At 50.1% G+C, this 20,856-nt stretch overlaps 1 protein-coding gene across 1 annotated transcript in view; it reads right to left on the bottom strand.

Annotated features, from left to right (window-relative positions):
• The window catches only part of FANCD2 (FA complementation group D2), a 157,796-nt gene that overhangs the window by 78,589 nt on the left and 58,351 nt on the right, over nucleotides 1–20,856 (bottom strand). The window contains exons 17-22 of the mRNA XM_069735956.1: nucleotides 11,283–11,384; nucleotides 9,574–9,686; nucleotides 9,448–9,502; nucleotides 8,708–8,827; nucleotides 4,570–4,643; nucleotides 2,514–2,651 (exon numbers count right to left, since the gene is read on the bottom strand). Coding sequence (XP_069592057.1) covers nucleotides 2,514–2,651; nucleotides 4,570–4,643; nucleotides 8,708–8,827; nucleotides 9,448–9,502; nucleotides 9,574–9,686; nucleotides 11,283–11,384 — 602 coding nt within the window. The remainder of the gene's footprint in view (nucleotides 1–2,513; nucleotides 2,652–4,569; nucleotides 4,644–8,707; nucleotides 8,828–9,447; nucleotides 9,503–9,573; nucleotides 9,687–11,282; nucleotides 11,385–20,856) is intronic.

The following is a 20,856-nucleotide window of genomic DNA, read 5'->3' as shown; positions in this document are numbered from 1 at the left end:
AGGGGTTACCTCGGTGTCAGTGAGGTTTGACCAGGAGGGGTCTGGACAGAGCAGGTTCTCATCTTTTCAGCGATGGTCTGTGAAGGCCTCACGTGGTCACACAGTCCCCGTCACAGGAGAGGAGCGGCTTTATAGTTATGGTTCCCCCTGTTCTGCCTCATGTAATAGTTGTGTTTATGGCTGATGATGTTCCACCAGTGACATCTACAAACTCCATAAGGATACAGTATAGGAGTTTCTTCAGTATTTAAAGAGAAAGGCTTTCCCCAAATTCCCGGCCGCCATGTTTGTAATTGTAGCTCCCCTCTGGGACACTTAGGTAAGATTGTTGTAACCAGAATCCTTCGTCAGGACGCACCAATACCTGTGTATGAGCAGCTCACTCCCCGACTAACAGCACTGACACTTCTACTCCCGTCTGGGATTCCTCCATAGCGCTTCCATCGTCTTCGCTTGGTCCAGGTTTGAATTACAAGGTTATTGTTAGGAGTTTCTTGTACAGACACTCAGTTTGAGGGGGTTTTTTTCCAAGTTTGCTTCATGAGCTTCTGCTGTGAGTTTTTTCGGGTGTTTTTTATCCAAACATTTTTTTGTCAGAATTGTGGATTGTTCTCCATAGTCCGTGTCTACCGTATTATTTTTGCGGATGCGCCGATATTGACTAAACGGTATAGTCTGCTTCCATTTGGAATAGTGTGCGCTCTGAAAATCCAAAAAACCATTAGAATCTGTTTTTTTAAAGTAGGTTTTGGTGATAATTTTTGGGTCTGAATGACTGATTTCTTGTTCCAAATAATGGATTTTTTCTTTATTGATATTGCATGTGAAGGAAATGCCCCGATTATTCTTGCTGAGTTCTTCTACAAGTGAGATTGCTAATTTTTCAGTGCCCTTCCAAAAGATAAGGTCATCTATACAACGCCTGTATAGCAATATGTTTTCTTTATAAGGTGTTTGGCTGAGAGGCGATGAGGACTCAAACCGCCCTATAAAGAGATTTGTGAAACCTGGCGTGACCTGAGGCCCCATCGCGGTGCCAAATTGCTGCAAGAACAGCTCGCCCTGGAATTCAAAGACATCAATCTTACACCTCTCGGGACCGGCGGCATATCTGGAATCCTAGGTAGATCGTGTGCTACGGGTTCGATTCCCATATTGTGCTCACATCTACTGTAATAAAGAAATAATCCTTTATAAGTTGGTTAGAATCCAGTAAGATGGAAATCTATATAATGGGATAACTGGCCGGCCAAAGACCCGATACCTGAGATAATTGGTCTACCTGGTGGCGCCGTAGGATTTTGGTGAATCTTCGGTAAGTGATAAAGCGCTGTGCTTGGATTTTTGTTTGTCAGAAAACGTTTTTCTTTTTTGTTGATAATATGTTGAGAATAAGCTTGATTTATCAATAGATGGTATTGTGAATTGTACGTTTTGGCAGGATCCATATTTAGTTTTTGTAATATTTTCCATTTGTTAGAATATTGTAGGCTTCCTGCAATTACATTGCCCTACTTTGAATCCCCATCCACCTCCTTTGTCCGCTTGTCTTAGGACTATTTTTGTTATATTTTAATTGCTTGAGCGCGCGCTGCTCTGATCTAGAAATATTGGTTTTATGGCAGAACATCTCTTTGCAGTGTTTTTAGCTTTATTTATAGAATGTTTTCTCTGCTTGATAGGGATTGGTTTAGGATGACCCTGACCCACTTGGGGTGGAGTGTAATCCCCATTAATTCAGGCACACCCCTGCTATGTGTCAGTGGTTACTAGTCTATAAAGACAACTTTCTTTTAAAAAATTTTTAAAGCAGATATTATACCGGATGAAGGCCGTTGTGGGCTGAAACGCATTGTTTTGTTCTTCTTAAAGTGTCCAAATAAATTATCTCAACCTCTAAACTATCCTGGTCTTCCAGAAGCGCAAAGAGAGGAATTTTTTTTATTTTATTTTTTTTAACCATTGTATTCACACGCAATCCTTGGATTAAGGCTGGCATAGTTCCTGCAATTGTGCTGCCGACCGGAAGACTACAAGGAGTGGATCCATCATACGGATCAATTGAATGTACATACAAGACATCCAAAGGGTGACTGCAACAATATATATTTTCTTGCGGTGAATATACACCTACACTTAGACTCTGCACACCTTGTCTCCCCTTTATATCTCCTTCCGTTATCCCCCACAAACATGGCGAGAACAGCAGCCCTACGCAAAAATGGTGAAAGGGGAGGCCGGCAACCCAATGCAAGAACAACAAGAGGGGAGGCCGGCGCCCCTAGCAGTGAGAGGGGAGGCCGGCAACCCAATGCAAGAACAACAAGAGGGGAGGCCGGCGCCCCTGGCAGTGAGAGGGGAGGCCGGCAGCCCCCAGCAGGCACCGCAAGAAGGGAAGCTGGCAGCCCCTAGCAGTGAAAGGGGAGGCCGGCAGCCCACAGCAGGCACCGCAAGAAGGGAAGCCGGCAGCCCCTAGCAGTGAAAGGGGAGGCCGGCACACAGCGGCCACTCACCGTCCTTCTCTGAGGATTGGGGTTGAGCCTTTATTACTGACATCCTGTGACAGCAGCGGGAGGAGGTTGATGACTACCACACCTTGACTCTCATCATCCTCCAGGTTATACATGGCTTTCACTGGGAACAGGTGGGACCTGTGGGGAGAACACAGATAAGGCCATAATAGAGCATGGAGGGCACCGGAAGGGTGGTAGACTGAGTTAAGGGAGGAGATGTAGATAGTGCTGAACCGTGGAGAGGACGAGAAGGGTGGTAGACTGAGGCAAGGGAGGAGATGTAGATGGTGCTGAACTGTGGAGAAGACGGGAAGGGTGGTAGACCGACAATAAAGATGTAGATGGTGCTGAACTGTGGAGTAGACGGGAAGGGTGGTAGACTGAGACAATGGAGATGTAGATGGTGCTGAACCATGGTGAGGACGAGAAAGGTTGTAGTCTGAGCCGAGGGAGGAGATGTAGGATGGTGCTGAACTGTGGGCCATTGTGATATGTTCAATATAAACTTAACATGATCAACCATGCTACCCCCACGCTACCTTACTACCAGCGACGCCATCCCCTTGCCCCCGTCCTCCTGTTTCGGAAGGAACATGGTGAGCAAATGCGCAGTGCGCCCGTCAAGATCTGCCGGTCAGCACTCGGCAACAGCAGGGATTTTTTTTCTATTGGTTCCTGACTTTTGATCATTGTGATGGACCCTATCCCAGTGATCGAAAACCCAATATTTGTCATTTTCCTAGTTAGCGATTTTTTTATTTATTTTAGAATTCTAATTTTCTCTTTCTTTTTTTGCCTTTAGCTCGGGTTAGGGCTTGGGGGATTCGTAAAAAAGTAAAGAAAAAATATATACTGTTAAGTTTGGATTAGGCTCCGTTCTCAAATGGAAGGTTAGGCTCCGCTTCCCAGTGTTAGATTAGGCTAGGCTTCCCAGTGTTAGATTAGGCTAGGCTTCCCAGTGTTAGATTAGGCTAGGCTTCCCAGTGTTAGATTAGGCTAGGCTTCCCAGTGTTAGATTAGGCTAGGCTTCCCAGTGTTAGATTAGGCTAGGCTTCCCAGTGTTAGATTAGGCTAGGCTTCCCAGTGTTAGATTAGGCTAGGCTTCCTAGTGTTAGATTAGGCTAGGCTTCCTAGTGTTAGATTAGGCTAGGCTTCCTAGTGTTAGATTAGGCTAGGCTTCCTAGTGTTAGATTAGGTTTATTTTTATTTTTTTGTTAGGCATTTGTATAAAATAAAACAATGACCCGCAGAACATTCACTGCGGAGCAGGCGTACAACCCGCTTTGCTCCGGCAGTTCCAGGAGTGAAATCTCCTGATTCGGAAGCAGAACAGTGTTCAGGATCCCGCGGCTTGTGATGGTGGTGGAGTCGGTGGTCACTGCTGAATTGTCAAAGGCAGCACCAAGGTCCACAGTCCTCCCTCCAGTCGTATCCAGACAATGCATTATCACTCAATTTCCCCTTTTTTTAGTAGCCCCTGGAATAAAATTAGATGCCACCAACAGCGGAAGGGTGAGACTCTAATGTGCACCACCTTGCTGGGACTGTACTATGCGTTATTGCCCGTTTCTAAAGACAGCCGGGTTAGCGGACAAGAGCACCCATTGTCCCGGTGTGTCCACACCATGCATTTACTATTTTATATTAACCTTTATGATATTTGCTACACATTAATAAATTACATATTTTTAATTAATTCGTCTCATTTAACTTTACCTCTATTACTGTCCTCTTGGCCATTTGCCAAATAGTCCATAATGGCTGATTGGCAAATAGCTGGCAGTCCTTAGCCTAACATACCCTGGTGCCCCAGCACTAGTAGTCTGGCGCCATGACGCACAGCGAGGCCGGGCCATATAATGGACACTGGGGATGCGGCCCCTGCAGGAGTCCATGCAATAACACGCCAGCAGACCACGGAGCAAGAACTGAAGGGAACCACAGACTCGGCATGGACCCTCAGTCCGTGACCGGTCACACGAGCCCCTTGTGGGATCATTAGTGGTGAAGATCTCTAGGCAGAGCAGGAGAAAAGATGGAGACTCAATGGACTCACCCCTCAATTGTTGGCTCCAGATCCACCACATAATCGTCCTGGAAATCCTCCACCACAGTCTTCCTCACATGTTCCTGCGGCAGATGAGATCAGGCAAACAATCAGCGCTCGACAGGACGCGCAGGGATCATCGCCCCCACCCTATAGGAGGCGCAGGGGTCGCCGCCGCCGCCACCCCAGAGAACGAGCAGGGGTCGCCGCCGCCGCCACCCCAGAGAACGAGCAGGGGTCACCGCCACAGAGAACGCGCAGGAGCCGCCGCCGCCGCCACCCCAGAGAACACACAGGGGTTGCTGCTGCCGCCCCAGAGAACGCGCAGGAGTCGCTGCCACCACCGCCCCAGAGAACGCACAGGGGTAGCCGCCACCACCCCAGAGAACGCGCAGGAGTCGCCGCTGCCCCAGAAAACGCGCAAGGGTTGCTGCTGCTGCCCCAGAGAACGTGCAGGAGTCGTCGCCGCCCCAGAGAACACGCAGGAGTCGCTGCCACCGCCGCCCCAGAGAACGCGCAGGAGTCGCTGCCACCGCCGTCCCAGAGAACGCACAGGGGTCGCCGCCACCACCCCAGAGAACACACAGGGGTTGCTGCTGCCGCCCCAGAGAACGCGCAGGAGTCGCTGCCACCACCGCCCCAGAGAACGCACAGGGGTAGCCGCCACCACCCCAGAGAACGCGCAGGAGTCGCCGCTGCCCCAGAAAACGCGCAAGGGTTGCTGCTGCTGCCCCAGAGAACGTGCAGGAGTCGTCGCCGCCCCAGAGAACACGCAGGAGTCGCTGCCACCGCCGCCCCAGAGAACGCGCAGGAGTCGCTGCCACCGCCGTCCCAGAGAACGCGCAGGAGTCGCCGCCACCACCCCAGAGAACGCACAGGGTTGCTGCTGCCGCCCCAGAGAACGCGCAGGAGTCGTCGCCGCCCCAGAGAACGCGCAGGAGTCGCTGCCACCGCTGCCCCAGAGAACGCACAGGGGTCGCCGCCACCACCCCAGAGAACGCACAGGGTTGCTGCTGCCGCCCCAGAGAACGCGCAGGAGTCGTCGCCGCCCCAGAGAACGCACAGGGGTCGCCGCTACCACCCCAGAGAACGCGCAGGAGTCGCCGCCGCCGCCCCAGAAAACGCGCAGGGGTTGCTGCTGCCGCCCCAGAGAACGCGCAGGGGTCACCACCACAGAGAACGCGCAGGAGTCGCCTCCGCCCCAGAGAATGCGCAGGAGTCGCCACCGCCCCAGAGAACGCGCAGGAGTCGCTGCCGCCACCACCCCAGAGAACGCGCAGGAGTCGCCTGCGCCCCAGAAAACGCGCAGGAGTTGCTGCTGCCGCCCCAGAGAACGCGCAGGAGTCGCCGCCACCCCAGAGAAGCCGCAATGTCTGTTCTAGCAGCAGGGATCAGCGGCCTTTCAGAGCGCCATAGATCCACCGCTCTCTGCTGCCACAGGACCAGTGCACACATTAGAGCACAGACACTGCTATCTAATGGCCTGCAGCGGGAGAGGTGTCAGTGCATGGGCAGGCACTGGGGGAGGAGCCACTGCACAACAGATACCGGGGGAGGAGCCACTGCACAACAGATACCGGGGGAGGATCCACTGCGCAACAGATACCGGGGGAGGATCCACTGCGCAACAGATACCGGGGGCGGATCCACTGCACAACAGATACCGGGGGAGGATCCACAGCACAACAGATACCGGGGGAGGATCCACAGCACAACAGATACCGGGGGAGGATCCACAGCACAACAGATACCGGGGGAGGATTCACTGCACAACAGATACCGGGGGAGGATCCAGTGCACAACAGATACCGGGGGAGGATCCACTGCACAACAGATACCGGGGGAGGATCCACTGCACAACAGATACCGGGGGAGGATCCACTGCGCAACAGATACCGGGGGCGGATCCACTGCACAACAGATACCGGGGGAGGAGCCACAGCACAACAGATACCGGGGGAGGAGCCACAGCACAACAGATACCGGGGGAGGAGCCACAGCACAACAGATACCGGGGGAGGAGCCACAGCACAACAGATACCGGGGGAGGAGCCACTGCACAACAGATACCGGGGGAGGATCCACTGCACAACAGATACCGGGGGAGGAGCCACTGCACAACAGATACCGGGGGCGGATCCACTGCACAACAGATACCGGGGGAGGATCCACAGCACAACAGATACCGGGGGAGGAGCCACAGCACAACAGATACCGGGGGAGGAGCCACAGCACAACAGATACCGGGGGAGGATCCACTGCACAACAGATACCGGGGGAGGATCCACTGCACAACAGATACCGGGGGAGGATCCACTGCGCAACAGATACCGGGGGCGGATCCACTGCACAACAGATACCGGGGGAGGATCCACAGCACAACAGATACCGGGGGAGGAGCCACAGCACAACAGATACCGGGGGAGGATCCACTGCACAACAGATACCGGGGGAGGAGCCACAGCACAACAGATACCGGGGGAGGAGCCACTGCACAACAGATACCGGGGGAGGATCCACTGCACAACAGATACCGGGGGAGGAGCCACAGCACAACAGATACCGGGGGAGGAGCCACAGCACAACAGATACCGGGGGAGGAGCCACAGCACAACAGATACCGGGGGAGGAGCCACTGCGCAACAGATACCGGGGGAGGATCCACTGCGCAACAGATACCGGGGGAGGATCCACTGCACAACAGATACCGGGGGAGGATCCACTGCACAACAGATACCGGGGGAGGATCCACTGCACAACAGATACCGGGGGAGGATCCAGTGCACAACAGATACCGGGGGAGGATCCACTGCACAACAGATACCGGGGGAGGATCCACTGCACAACAGATACCGGGGGAGGATCCACTGCACAACAGATACCGGGGGAGGATCCACTGCACAACAGATACCGGGGGAGGATCCACTGCACAACAGATACCGGGGGAGGATCCAGTGCACAACAGATACCGGGGGAGGATCCACTGCACAACAGATACCGGGGGAGGATCCACTGCACAACAGATACCGTTGGAGGACCACAGCACAACAGATACCGGGGGAGGAGCCACAGCACAACAGATACCGGGGGAGGAGCCACAGCACAACAGATACCGGGGGAGGAGCCACAGCACAACAGATACCGGGGGAGGAGCCACAGCACAACAGATACCGGGGGAGGAGCCACAGCACAACAGATACCGGGGGAGGAGCCACAGCACAACAGATACCGGGGGAGGAGCCACAGCACAACAGATACCGGGGGAGGAGCCACAGCACAACAGATACCGGGGGAGGAGCCACAGCACAACAGATACCGGGGGAGGAGCCACAGCACAACAGATACCGGGGAGGAGCCACAGCACAACAGATACCGGGGGAGGAGCCACAGCACAACAGATACCGGGGGAGGAGCCACAGCACAACAGATACCGGGGAGGAGCCACAGCACAACAGATACCGGGGGAGGAGCCACTGCACAACAGATACCGGGGGAGGAGCCACTGCACAACAGATACGGGGGAGGAGCCACAGCACAACAGATACCGGGGGAGGAGCCACTGCACAACAGATACGGGGGAGGAGCCACAGCACAACAGATACCGGGGGAGGAGCCACTGCACAACAGATACCGGGGGAGGAGCCACTGCACAACAGATACGGGGGAGGAGCCACAGCACAACAGATACCGGGGGAGGAGCCACTGCACAACAGATACGGGGGAGGAGCCACAGCACAACAGATACCGGGGGAGGAGCCACTGCACAACAGATACCGGGGGAGGAGCCACAGCACAACAGATACCGGGGGAGGAGCCACAGCACAACAGATACCGGGGAGGAGCCACAGCACAACAGATACCGGGGGAGGAGCCACTGCACAACAGATACGGGGGAGGAGCCACAGCACAACAGATACCGGGGGAGGAGCCACAGCACAACAGATACTGGGGGAGGAGCCACAGCACAACAGATACCGGGGGAGGAGCCACAGCACAACAGATACCGGGGAGGAGCCACAGCACAACAGATACCGGGGGAGGAGCCACAACACAACAGATACCGGGGGAGGAGCCACTGCACTGCAGAGCAGCCTCTTCACACAGAAAGTGCAGAGCATTTCCAGAGAGGACGGAGGACGAGCCTTACCATGACCTCAAACGCCAAACTCCTCTTCTGGACCAGATCAGCCAGCTCATCATAAAGGAAAGCGGCAGACAGCGGCGACTGCTCACAGCAAGACCGGGCCAGAGCCAGCAGAGATGTAACCTGTATACAAACAGAGGATATAGACTACAGGCACACACTGGGACTCGCCCCGGCGGCGACACACACTGGGACTCGCCCCGGCGGCAGCACACACAGGGACTCGCCCCGGCCGCCGCACACACAGGGACTCGCCCCGGCCAACGCACACACAGGGACTCGCCCCGGCCGCGGCACACACAGGGACTCGCCTGGCGGCGGCACACACAGGGACTCACCCCGGCGGCGGCACACACAGGGACTCACCTGGCGGCGGCACACACAGGGACTCACCTGGCGGCGGCACACACAGGGACTCACCTGGCGGCGGCACACACAGGGACTCACCTGGCGGCGGCACACACTGGGACTCACCTGGCGGCGGCACACACTGGGACTCACCTGGCGGCGGCACACACTGGGACTCACCTGGCGGCGGCACACACTGGGACTCACCTGGCGGCGGCACACACTGGGACTCACCTGTTGGTGGCACACACTGGGACTCACCTGGCGGCGGCACACACTGGGACTCACCTGTTGGTGGCACACACTGGGACTCGCCCCGGCGGCGGCACACACTGGGACTTGCCCCGAGGGCGGCACACACTGGGACTCACCTGGCGGCACACACTGGGACTCACCTGGCGGCACACACTGGGACTTATCGTGTCTGAACTTCTGGGCAACAACTTCTCTCTAGAGATACAAATAATTTAAATATCAAGAAGCTCAGGCACCGCTGCACCTGATGCACAGCAGCAACAGACCTGTCCTGTGCGGCTATGCATCCCACCATCCTCACAGCCCCGATCACCCCAATGCGCTTGTACTTCAGGGCCGTGCTGGAGAGCTGCTTCCTTATCACCATGTGCAGCTCGTCCTGAAACAGAATGACCAGAGAGAGACGCGTGAGCCAGCAACACCTCAGGCACCAAACATCACGTCCATCATCCATACACGTCATGTGCACATCTCCGGCTCACATAGGGTTAATGGGCAGATCAGTCTATAGATGGAGTACATACATGCCCCATGTACCTGCAATAATACCGCCCGTGCACCACACACAGGGTTAACGTACAGACAAGCCATATACCACCCACACAGGGTTAATGTACAGACCAGCTATATACCAACCACACAGGTTTAATGTACGGACCAGCTATACACCACCCACACAGGGTTAATGTACGGACCAGCTATACACCACCCACACAGGGTTAATGTACAGACCAGCTATATACCAACCACACAGGTTTAATGTACGGACCAGCTATACACCACCCACACAGGGTTAATGTACGGACCAGCTATACACCACCCACACAGGGTTAATGTACGGACCAGCTATACACCACCCACACAGGGTTAATGTACAGACCAGCTATATACCAACCACACAGGTTTAATGTACGGACCAGCTATACACCACCCACACAGGGTTAATGTACGGACCAGCTATACACCACCCACACAGGGTTAATGTACGGACCAGCTATACACCACCCACACAGGGTTAATGTACGGACCAGCTATACACCACCCACACAGGGTTAATGTACGGACCAGCTATATACCAACCACACAGGGTTAATGTACAGACCAGCTATATACCAACCACACAGGGTTAATGTACGGACCAGCTATATACCACCCGCACAGGGTTACTGTACGGACCAGCTATATACCAACCACGCAGGGTTAGTGTAAGGACCAGCTATATACCAACCACACAGGGTTAGTGTAAGGACCAGCTATATACCACCCGCACAGGGTTAATGTATGGACCAGCTATATACCAACCGCACAGGGTTAGTGTAAGGACCAGCCATATACCACCCGCACAGGGTTAATGTACGGACCAGCTATATACCAACCACACAGGGTTACTGTACGGACCAGCTACATACCAACCACACAGGGTTAATGTACGGACCAGCTATATACAACCCGCACAGGGTTAATGTACGGACCAGCTATACACCACCCACACAGGGTTAATGTACAGACCAGCTATATACCACCCGCACAGGGTTAATGTACGGACCAGCTATATACCACCCGCACAGGGTTAATGTACAGACCAGCTATATACAACCCGCACAGGGTTAATGTACAGACCAGCTATATACCACCCGCACAAGGTTAATGTACGGACCAGCTATAAACCACCCGCACAGGGTTAATGTACAGACCAGCTATATACCACCCACACAAGGTTAATATACGAATCCGCTAAATACCCCCCCCCCCCACACACACACAGGGTTAATATACATACCAGCTACACAGGTTTAATAAACGGACCCGCTATATACCACCCACACAAGGTTAATGAAGGGAACTGCTATATACCAGCCAGACAGGGTTAATATGTGGACCCGCTATATACCACCCACATCGGATCCATACATTTACCCTCTATATACCGCCCACACATCACATAGGGTGCCTACGCAGTTCCTGGTGCCGGTACCTGGATATGGGCTCCTTCAGGGCTGGATCCCAGCACACACAAGATCTGGAAGAGTTTGCGAGTCTGATGAGAGCTCAGATTGTCCAGATGATCCAATATTCCCTGCAGAAAAGGATCTCAAATGATCAGTTGCTGTATATATCCGCTCCACAGCGACAAGTGACTGGGTGTCTGGGCCGAGGAAGAAGCCAGACGCCAGGAAACATCTAAAGGAGACCATTTCCTAATGAGCAATAATAAGGCAAGTCACATGGGATTTTAAGCAGCAGCTCCCATACCCAGCACCGGAAGGATTTTAGCACCTGAAGGATTTTAGCAGCAGTGCCTCTGCCCAGAGGGATTGAAGCATGGCTTACATATGGACTGAAGGAAACAAGAGCTCACACGTCATTCCAATCCTTCCGCTCCGGCCACTTCACTTATCTGCTGAGGAGCAGACACAAGTTTGGGCTCCGTGTGTACCAGAGGCTTGGGGGGGGGGGGGGGGACTTCAATCCTTGGTTGAGAGCATCAGACTTTCTGGGGCCGGCTTGCATTTATGAATACTATTTTTTTGTACGAGGTAGGTCCTACAGTTACAGGAGGCATTTCCAGCATTGTAAGAGTGCAAAACGCAACCATTTACTAACTGGGCAGCCTGCGCATCACCTCCAAATTAATATCGGACAGATGGATAACTTTATATACGGCATGTTTCCTATGTATCGAAAGCTAAAGTCACCATGGGAAATATGGCATTAATATCTCCCACCTGGGACCTCCAGAGGGGCAGACAATCTGAAAATCGGGGATCTCGCCCCAATCTGAGGTCACAGAGTAGAGATATGTGAGCGCGACGTCTCGGATAAGTCAGGGTCAGTCCTGGTGGACATAGTTCACTGTGGCCCATCGGAGAATCTGCCTCCACCAAGATCTGCACCATTTCCATGACATCAGGTTTACATTTCTTCTGTCCATTTTACGTCATTCTTGTGTACTTTTTATAAACACTGCCGGCCTTTTGGATTAAATACATAAAATGTAATAGCTCTGTTCCTCTTGCTCTATAAACTGCAGTCTTGAAGCCATATGCTGCCTGTGACGGGCGTCCAATGGACCGGTGTAAATGATTCTCGGTGGCAGCCAGTTTCCGTTTGTTATTGCGGGGCTGGCCGTGACTAACGGGATAAATATATATTAGGAGAAAAACTGGAAAGGACAAAAAGCGCAACAGGGTCTTATCCGAGCATAAAATTATTAAAGGACATGCATTGTCCGGATGAAGAACTTATAAACTCGAAACGCGTTGGTGAGTAAACCGCATACATTTGCAATCCGTTTTTCTTATCATTCTTCGATGGCTGCACAGGTAATCCATTTGTTTTCAGGTTTTCTTCCTTGGTATATATTGTTATAAACAATATATATATTTATCAAGTTCTCATAGTTATAATAGTGAATACTGAAGCAAGGCTAGCCCTCTATTAAACTCTACATGACCTCCAGATGACCCCGGCGCAAGGAACCCCCCATGCTGTGAACATGTAATTAAAGTTCTCATGGATCACAGACCAGGCAAAGCTGACATAGGCGTTTGGGGATATGACAGATTTATGGCCAGTAGAGATAATCTATCACCTCCAGCATCAGCTTTGAAAAAGAAGCAAGCAATCACTTTAAAATCTTTTGTCCTCCATTCAGAGATTAAGAATTGGGGTCTTTATGAACGCCATAGATATGATAGTCATAGGTTTCAAGTTAATAACTGTCAGATGGATGATGCTATCCATGCCACGTTTCCTCTCTATAGAAAGGCAACATTGTGATCGGAAACATGACAATAATATCTCGCGACTGGGACCTCTAGGGGCAACAATATTGTGGAATTTGTGAATCCCATAATTTTGGGGCGCAAACGTGCTCACTGACGCAGAGTCAGAATCATAATGGCAGGTAAGTTTTAGTATTTAGTGAACTTAGCAAAAAAGCCAAACAAAAAAAAAGTATGGGATTCCATGTTTTTTGCAATTTCACCACACTTTGAATTTGTTCCCGTTTTCTAGTACACGACATGGTAAAACCAATGGCGTCGTTCAAAAGTACAACTCGTCCTGCAAAAAATAAGCCCTCACATATCCATATTGACGGGAAAATAAAAAAAAAAAAGTTATGGCTCTGGGAAGAAGGGGAGCGAAAAGCCGGATTACTTACCGGTAGTGCTCTTTTAGTGAATCCATGACAGCACCCTACTGGAGAGAGGGATCTGCCCCACAGGAACAGGAAACCTACAGAAAATAAAGGGGGTGGTCCTCCTCTCCTCCTCTGTTTTGATTTCAGAGTACTCGGAGGACCGCCAGTGTTAGGCAAATACCATTATTTTATGTTCAAACTTATTACCTCTATATTTGGTGAAAATTTTATACTTATTAGTGCACACTGTATTAACCTAGGGAGGGATGTGAGAGGGTGCCGTCGTGGACTCATTAAAAGAGCATTACCGGTAAGTAATCCGGCTTTTTGCTCTTCGCCACAATAGCACCCTACTGGAGATTTTCCAGAGACCATCACCTAGGGAGGGACCACCGTGCTGAGGACAGTCCTGCCAAAGTCAGAAGTTGACGACAGGTCAAGCCTATAGTGGTTATAGAAGGTAGAAGGATCTGACCAAGTTGCCGCCTTACATATAGTTTCAATTGGGACGTCTCCTCTTTCGGCCCAGGAGGATGCCATAGCTCGGGTATAGTGACTCCATGACCCTTCTTGCGACCCTGGAAGGATGTGAACAGAGCCCTACACTGTCGCCAGCTCCTGGTCCTTTCAATGTATTTTAATACTACTCTCCTAACATCTACAGTGTGATACCTGTGTTCCTCAGGAGTGGAGGGATTAGTAAAAAAAGGTGGGTAGGAGTATTTCTTGTGATCTATGAACTTTATTTGCTACCTTGGGAAGGTAGGAGGGGTCTGGTTTAAGAATCAACTTATCCTGGAACGTCAGCAGGAAAGGTGGATCCATGGAAAGAGCTTGGATGTCACCGACTCTTCTGGCCGAAGTCAGTGCCACCAAGAAGGCAGTTTTGAGTGATTGGTGTTTAAGGGGTAACGAGTCTATTGGTTCAAGCAGAGTCTGTTAGGGCGTGTAGAACTAAATTTATATCCCAGGGTGGAATTCTAGGTATGTTAACGGTATTTATTCGTTCGCAGGCTGAGATAAATCGGGACACCCATCAATTTCCTGCAACGTTATAGCCATAGAGGGCCCCCAGTGCTGATACGTGGACTTTTAGCGAATTTACAGACAAACCTAGATCTTTCCCTTTTTGAAGGAATTCCAAGTGGAACACCATTCATCAAATGGTTATTGTCTAGCCACCACATTAAGGAAGTCAGGACTTCCTGGGACAAAGTTATTTTTGCATTTAGATGACCAAGTAGTCGTCTTTCCTCTTGGAGAATCTGATGTTGCAGTGTCCGGGTATGGCATTGTGCCCATTGAACTGCAGGGGTACAGGAAATAAGAGATCCCAGTAACGACATTGCTTTCCTTAGGGACATGCGCAGATTATCCATCACAGCTGTTACTCTATGTTTGATGAGTGATATCTTTACCTGAGGAAGAAGACACTTTTGGATTGTGGAGTCTAGATGGAACCCCAAAAACGCCTGGAGGGAAGTGGAGTAAGTCTGGATTTCGTGATATTGATGATCCAGCCCAGCTCCTGTAAAGATGAAACTGCGTGAGCTAGGCGGTCAGCACACTGGGTAGCTGAATTTCCGATGACCAAAAAGTCATCCAGGTAGGGCACAATTAAGGCTACGTTCACATTAGCGTTTCCCGACGCAGCGTCGGGAAACGCAGCGGCGACGCATGCATCATGCGCCCCTATATTTAACATGGGGGACGCATGGACATGCGTTGTGCGACGCATGCGTTTTTTTGCCGCAAGCGTCGGGCAAAGAAAACTCAACAAGTTGCATTTTTTTTTTAGTCGAAATTTCGGCAAAAAACGACGCATGCGTCGCAAAACGCAGTGTTTTTGCGTGCGTTTTGGTGCGTTTTTATTTGCGTTGTGCGTTGCGTCGCCGACGCAGCGGCGCACAACGCAACTGTGAACGTAGCCTAAGGTCTCTTTTTGACGAAGATAAGCCATCACCTCTAGAATCACCTTGGTGAAGATCCTTGGCGCTGTAGAGAGGCCAAAGGGCATAGCTGCATACTGGAAATGACGAATTTCGTCTTCGAATGTTCCCGCTACCCTGAAGAATCTTTGGTATCTGTCATGGATAGGGAGATGGTAGTAAGCAGCTTTTAGATCAATGCCCCCCATCATGCAATTTGGAAAAAGGAGTTCAATGGTGGATCTGATAGACTCCATTTTAAATTTATGATTTTGAATGATTGAATTGAGTATTTTTAGGTTTATGATTGTTCTGAATGAACCATCGGGTTTGGAAACCAGGAATAAGGGAGAATAGAATCCTCTACCTTCCTGCCCCTCAGGAACCCGGACTAAAACCTGTTTAGATAATAGGGTTTGAATTTCCACCTCAAGGGCCTCTTGTTGCATAGGTGAGTCAAGGGATGTTATAATATAGGATTCGTGGGGAAAACGAATGAATTGTAATTTTATTCCATCTCTGATTGTATTTAAAATCCACGAACTAGTTATTTTTTTCCACTGATGAAATAAAATTTTTAATCTACGCCCTACTGGAGTAATTGGATCTTCAGTATTTGTTTTCTTTTGGTGGGTTGGGTCTTCTGAACATGGTACCTCTCTGTTTCTCCTCTTTAGTGGCCAAACTTGTTGGCCTCTCCATTTGCCTTCTTAGCTTTATTCCTGTCCTTTGCCTTTTTGAGCATTTCATCTAAGGATGTGTGTCCACCTTCAGGATGGCTGGCGGTTTAGTCGGAGCGGCAAACCCGCTCCGCGCTAAGCTCCGCCCCCTTCTGGGACGCGATGATGCCAGATGTGTTCATAGCACACATCCGGTATCATCGCACCCAACACATATACGGACATACTGCGATCTTAAAAGACGCGCCGCATGTCCGGAGTCGCAGGGCCGCCGCGTGCGTGTTACCACGCATAACGGAGACGGGATTTCATTCAATCCCCTCCACTATGCTGTAACATCTGGACGCTGTGCGACTCTATGCAGCGTCAAACATGCAGCGTTTACTGCACGTGGAAACATACCCTAAGGATTTACCAAAGAGAAACTCACCCTCACATGGGATAGCGCACATTTTGGGTTTTGACTGCCTGTCCCCTTTCCATCCATAACGCCCGTCTGGCATTATTTACGAGACCTGCAGACCTTGCTGCCAAGCGGAGAGAATCTGCAGATGCGTCCACCATAAAGGCTGCTGCCCCTCGGATTAGGGGATAGCCGCCCACAATTTTTCCCTTGAGATTTTATTTTCAATTTGTTGGTCTAATTGGTCAATCCAGATGAGCATTGACCTAGCAGTGCACGTACTAGCTACTGCCGGTTTGAATATGCCTGTAGTTGCTTCCCAAGACCTTTTTAGGGATGACTCCGCTTTGCGATCAAGAGGGTCAGAACGTAGTCCCACATCTTCTACGGGTAATGTGGACTGCCTAGAGGTAGAGGCAACAGCTGCGTCCACCTTAGGGACTTTGGTCCACGTAAGTAGCTCATCGTCACTAAACGGGTATTTTCGTTTTGACGCAGAGGGTAGAAAACTTCTCTGATCCTGCTTCTCCCATTCTCTTTTTATTAAAGCTTTGACTGCCGGGATTACCGGAAAGGATCTCCTTTTCCTCTCGGCTAAACCCGCAAACATTATGTCCTGTTTGAGCGCCCTTTGACTCCTCACACTCCATAGTGTCTCTTATTGACTTCACTAAATTGTCCACACTAAGGGAAAACATGAACGACCCTCGATTTCTGATGAGGATGATGATGATAGGGAGGCTTCTGAGAGTACTGGTTGGCCACTATCGGAATCGGATGAAGATATTGGCATTTTAGATTCACTTTTGTGTGGCTTACCCTGGGACATAGCTTTTAACTCCTCCCTAATAATGGCGCATAAGTCCGTTATAGATACCGCCGCTCCCTGTGTGGTTTCCGCTATACAGTCCTTGCAAAGCTTTTTAGGGTATGAGTCTGGCAGGGGCTGGCTACATATGTGAAGGAACAAATTAAGAAGGATTTTCCATTTTGTGCTTTTCGACTCCATTTTGTTGTTTTGAATATAAATTTTGTTACTAGACTAAAGTTTACAGCTGTTACGAGACCTTGATTGTTGCAATCTGCCAGGACATGAGACTGAGGGTGCATTGTTCTACGAGACTTTGACGTACAGACTGTTCCTGCATTCTTATAGGTTAAGAACTGTGAACGTGTTCTTATGCTGATTGGTTGAAGTATAATTCCTATGACTATGAAAAGTCAGACAATAAACGGGGGCCCAGAGATCTGCTTGATCCCCCCCAAACAGAGGCATCCGTCTCCGTCTGGTCATTTTCAGTTGCCGGCAACGCCCTGTAGATTAATTTGGAAATCACTGAGTTAACCATGAAGGATCACTTTAGATCCTCCCTCAACAGTTGGCGCCCGAAAACGTGGGGCCCCAAACAGGAATGCCTCTGCCCCCCGGAGGACAACAAGACAAAGGACCCTCGGACCGGACACAGGCACTGGAAAATTGGGACTGATCATCCCCCACAACAACCACGGTAAGTTGGCAGTTATACTGTCCAGACTGACCGTTTGGTGTGGTTTTCCTGTGTTTGTTGCTGCAAAGAGGATCTGAGGTTTGTCCCCGATGGTGGGGTGATTCTTGGGTGGAATCATATAGAGGTGTAGTTCCGTTGGGAGCCCAGTGCTCGAACCGTACCTCATAAGGGACGGACACCCCAGATTGACCAGTGATGTAATTCTCTTTATGGTCAAAATATCCTGAATTCCTGATCACTGTTAGAATCAGGTGCGGTGAGGTGATCGAAGATGGGTAGGATGCGTAACTCAGGAATATATAGATATATATGTGTATTTCTAGAGGTATCCGGAGGGTTAGTTTGAGACGGCCCTCCTCCTTTCGCTGAGTACCGCGTTTTTGGGTTGTCCCAGAGGGGGACAGGTAACAGGTAAACCTAGTGAAACAAACTAAAACGGCCGCTCTGGTATTGTGCACGACTAAGTAAGGATATTTAGCTCTAAAGTAGAATCAGTTTCCGTGTGTGTGATGAATCTGATATGGTTAGCCCTAAGACGGGGAAAGAACTCTATCAGGAATGCAGGAAAATATTGAAAATATTCTCAATCATTGGTTTTTCTAAGGTGTTCTGGCATGTGAATTGTGTGATGAAGGTTTTGTAGAAATTAATTAAGTCTGAGAACTGCTGTATTCTGTTTCTGCGTGTAGATTTCCAAAATATCCGATGGGAGGGGTAGGTCAAACAGCTGCGCTGTGCCTTTCTTCTTTTGGGTTTGAGGAATGTTGTAAATTCTTATCTCTGTGTTTCTGGTATGGAGGGGGCGAGTTGCTGCGTCCTCTCGGAATTTTCTATCCTTGTGTAGTATGTGCAATAGTACAATATTGTATTGAAGTAGAAAGAATTATTGTAAGTTTAAAGTGAAATATGGTGTCTTGTTTTAGAAGGAAACTTGTAAGAGATCGTTTGGTTATCAGTGTAATTGAAAGATTGGTAAAAGATTCATCTGCTTCAAGTTGAGTGGTTGATATATAGCAAATTAAGGATTAACAGAGGACGTGAATTCGGATCTGTTTTTGTTACGTTGAAAAAAGGAAAGTTGTCTATTACTATGACATAATACTGGATGTTTGTGGTGCAAGAAGGAACTGAGAAAGTGATTGAGGGTAATGTGTTAGAAAGACAAATAAAAAAAATAATATGAAACAGGGGGGCTCCCTGCTAGATAATATGGTCCCTACCCAGGAAATTAAGCCTCTACTCTTGACTGTAAGCCCTATGCCCCATAACCCCAAGGCACCAATATATCCTAGACTGGGCTGTTATGAACAGGTGATTCAGAACCACAATGGACCTAGTGGTTAGGAGCACACAAAGTGACCTGATAGTTACTAACATAGGATGAGCTCTGAGACGTGGGAACTCTGCTGACCGCAATCCCTAATCCTATCATACCACACTAGAGGTAGCCGTGGATTGCGCCTAACGCTCCCTATGCAACTCGGCACAGCCTGAGAAACTAGCTAGACCTGAAGATAGAAAAATAAGCCTACCTTGCCTCAGAGAAATTCCCCAAAGGAAAAGGCAGCCCCCCACATAATGACTGAGTTAAGATGAAAATACAAACACAGATGAAATAGATTTTAGCAAAGTGAGGCCCGACTTACTGAATAGACCGAGGATAGGAAAGATAGCTTTGCGGTCAGCACAAAAACCTACAAACAACCACGCAGAGGGGGCAAAAAGACCCTCCACACCGACTAACGGTACGGAGGTGCTCCCTCTGCGTCTCAGAGCTTCCAGCAAGCAAGAAAAACCAATATAGCAAGCTGGACAGAAAATATAGCAAACAAAAGTAACACAAGCAAAACTTAGCTTATGCAGGGCAGACAGGCCACAAGAACGATCCAGGAGAGAGCAAGACCAATACTGGAACATAGACTGGAGGCCAGGAACAAAGAACTAGGTGGAGTTAAATAGAGCAGCACCTAACGACTTAACCTCGTCACCTGAGGAAGGAAACTCAGAAGCCGCAGCCCCACTCACATCCACCAGAGGAAGCTCATAGACAGAACCAGCCGAAGTACCACTCACGACCACAGGAGGGAGCTTGACCACAGAATTCACAACAGTACCCCCCCCCCCTTGAGGAGGGGTCACCGAATCCTCACCAGAGCCCCCAGGCCGACCAGGATGAGCCAAATGAAAGGCACGAACCAGATCGGCAGCATGAACATCAGAGGCAAAGACCCAGGAATTATCTTCCTGACCATAACCCTTCCACTTAACCAGGTACTGGAGTTTCCGTCTCGAAATACGAGAATCCAAAATCTTCTCCACTATAAACTCCAACTCCCCCTCAACCAAAACCGGGGCAGGAGGATCAACGGATGGAACCACAGGTGCCACGTATCTCCGCAACAATGACCTATGGAATACGTTATGGATGGAAAAAGAAGCTGGAAGGGTCAAACGAAATGACACAGGATTAAGAACCTCAGAAATCCTATACGGACCAATGAAACGAGGCTTAAACTTAGGAGAGGAAACTTTCATAGGAATATAACGAGATGACAACCAAACCAAATCCCCAACACGAAGTCGGGGACCCACACAGCGCCTGCGGTTAGCGAAACGTTGAGCCTTCTCCTAAGACAATGTCAAATTGTCCACCACATGAGTCCAAATCTGCTGCAATCTATCCACCACAGTATCCACACCAGGACAGTCCGAAGACTCAACCTGCCCTGAAGAGAAACGAGGATGGAAACCAGAATTGCAGAAAAACGGCGAAACCAAAGTAGCCGAGCTGGCCCGATTATTAAGGGCGAACTCAGCCAAAGGCAAAAAGGACACCCAATCATCCTGATCGGCAGAAACAAAACATCTCAGATATGTTTCCAAGGT

The sequence above is a fragment of the Ranitomeya imitator genome, chromosome 8 (genome assembly GCF_032444005.1).
Source record: "Ranitomeya imitator isolate aRanImi1 chromosome 8, aRanImi1.pri, whole genome shotgun sequence".
NCBI classification, from domain to species: domain Eukaryota; kingdom Metazoa; phylum Chordata; class Amphibia; order Anura; family Dendrobatidae; genus Ranitomeya; species Ranitomeya imitator.
The sequence above is the reverse complement of the archived record's forward strand: the minus strand, read 5'-3'. Positions and strand labels throughout refer to the sequence as shown.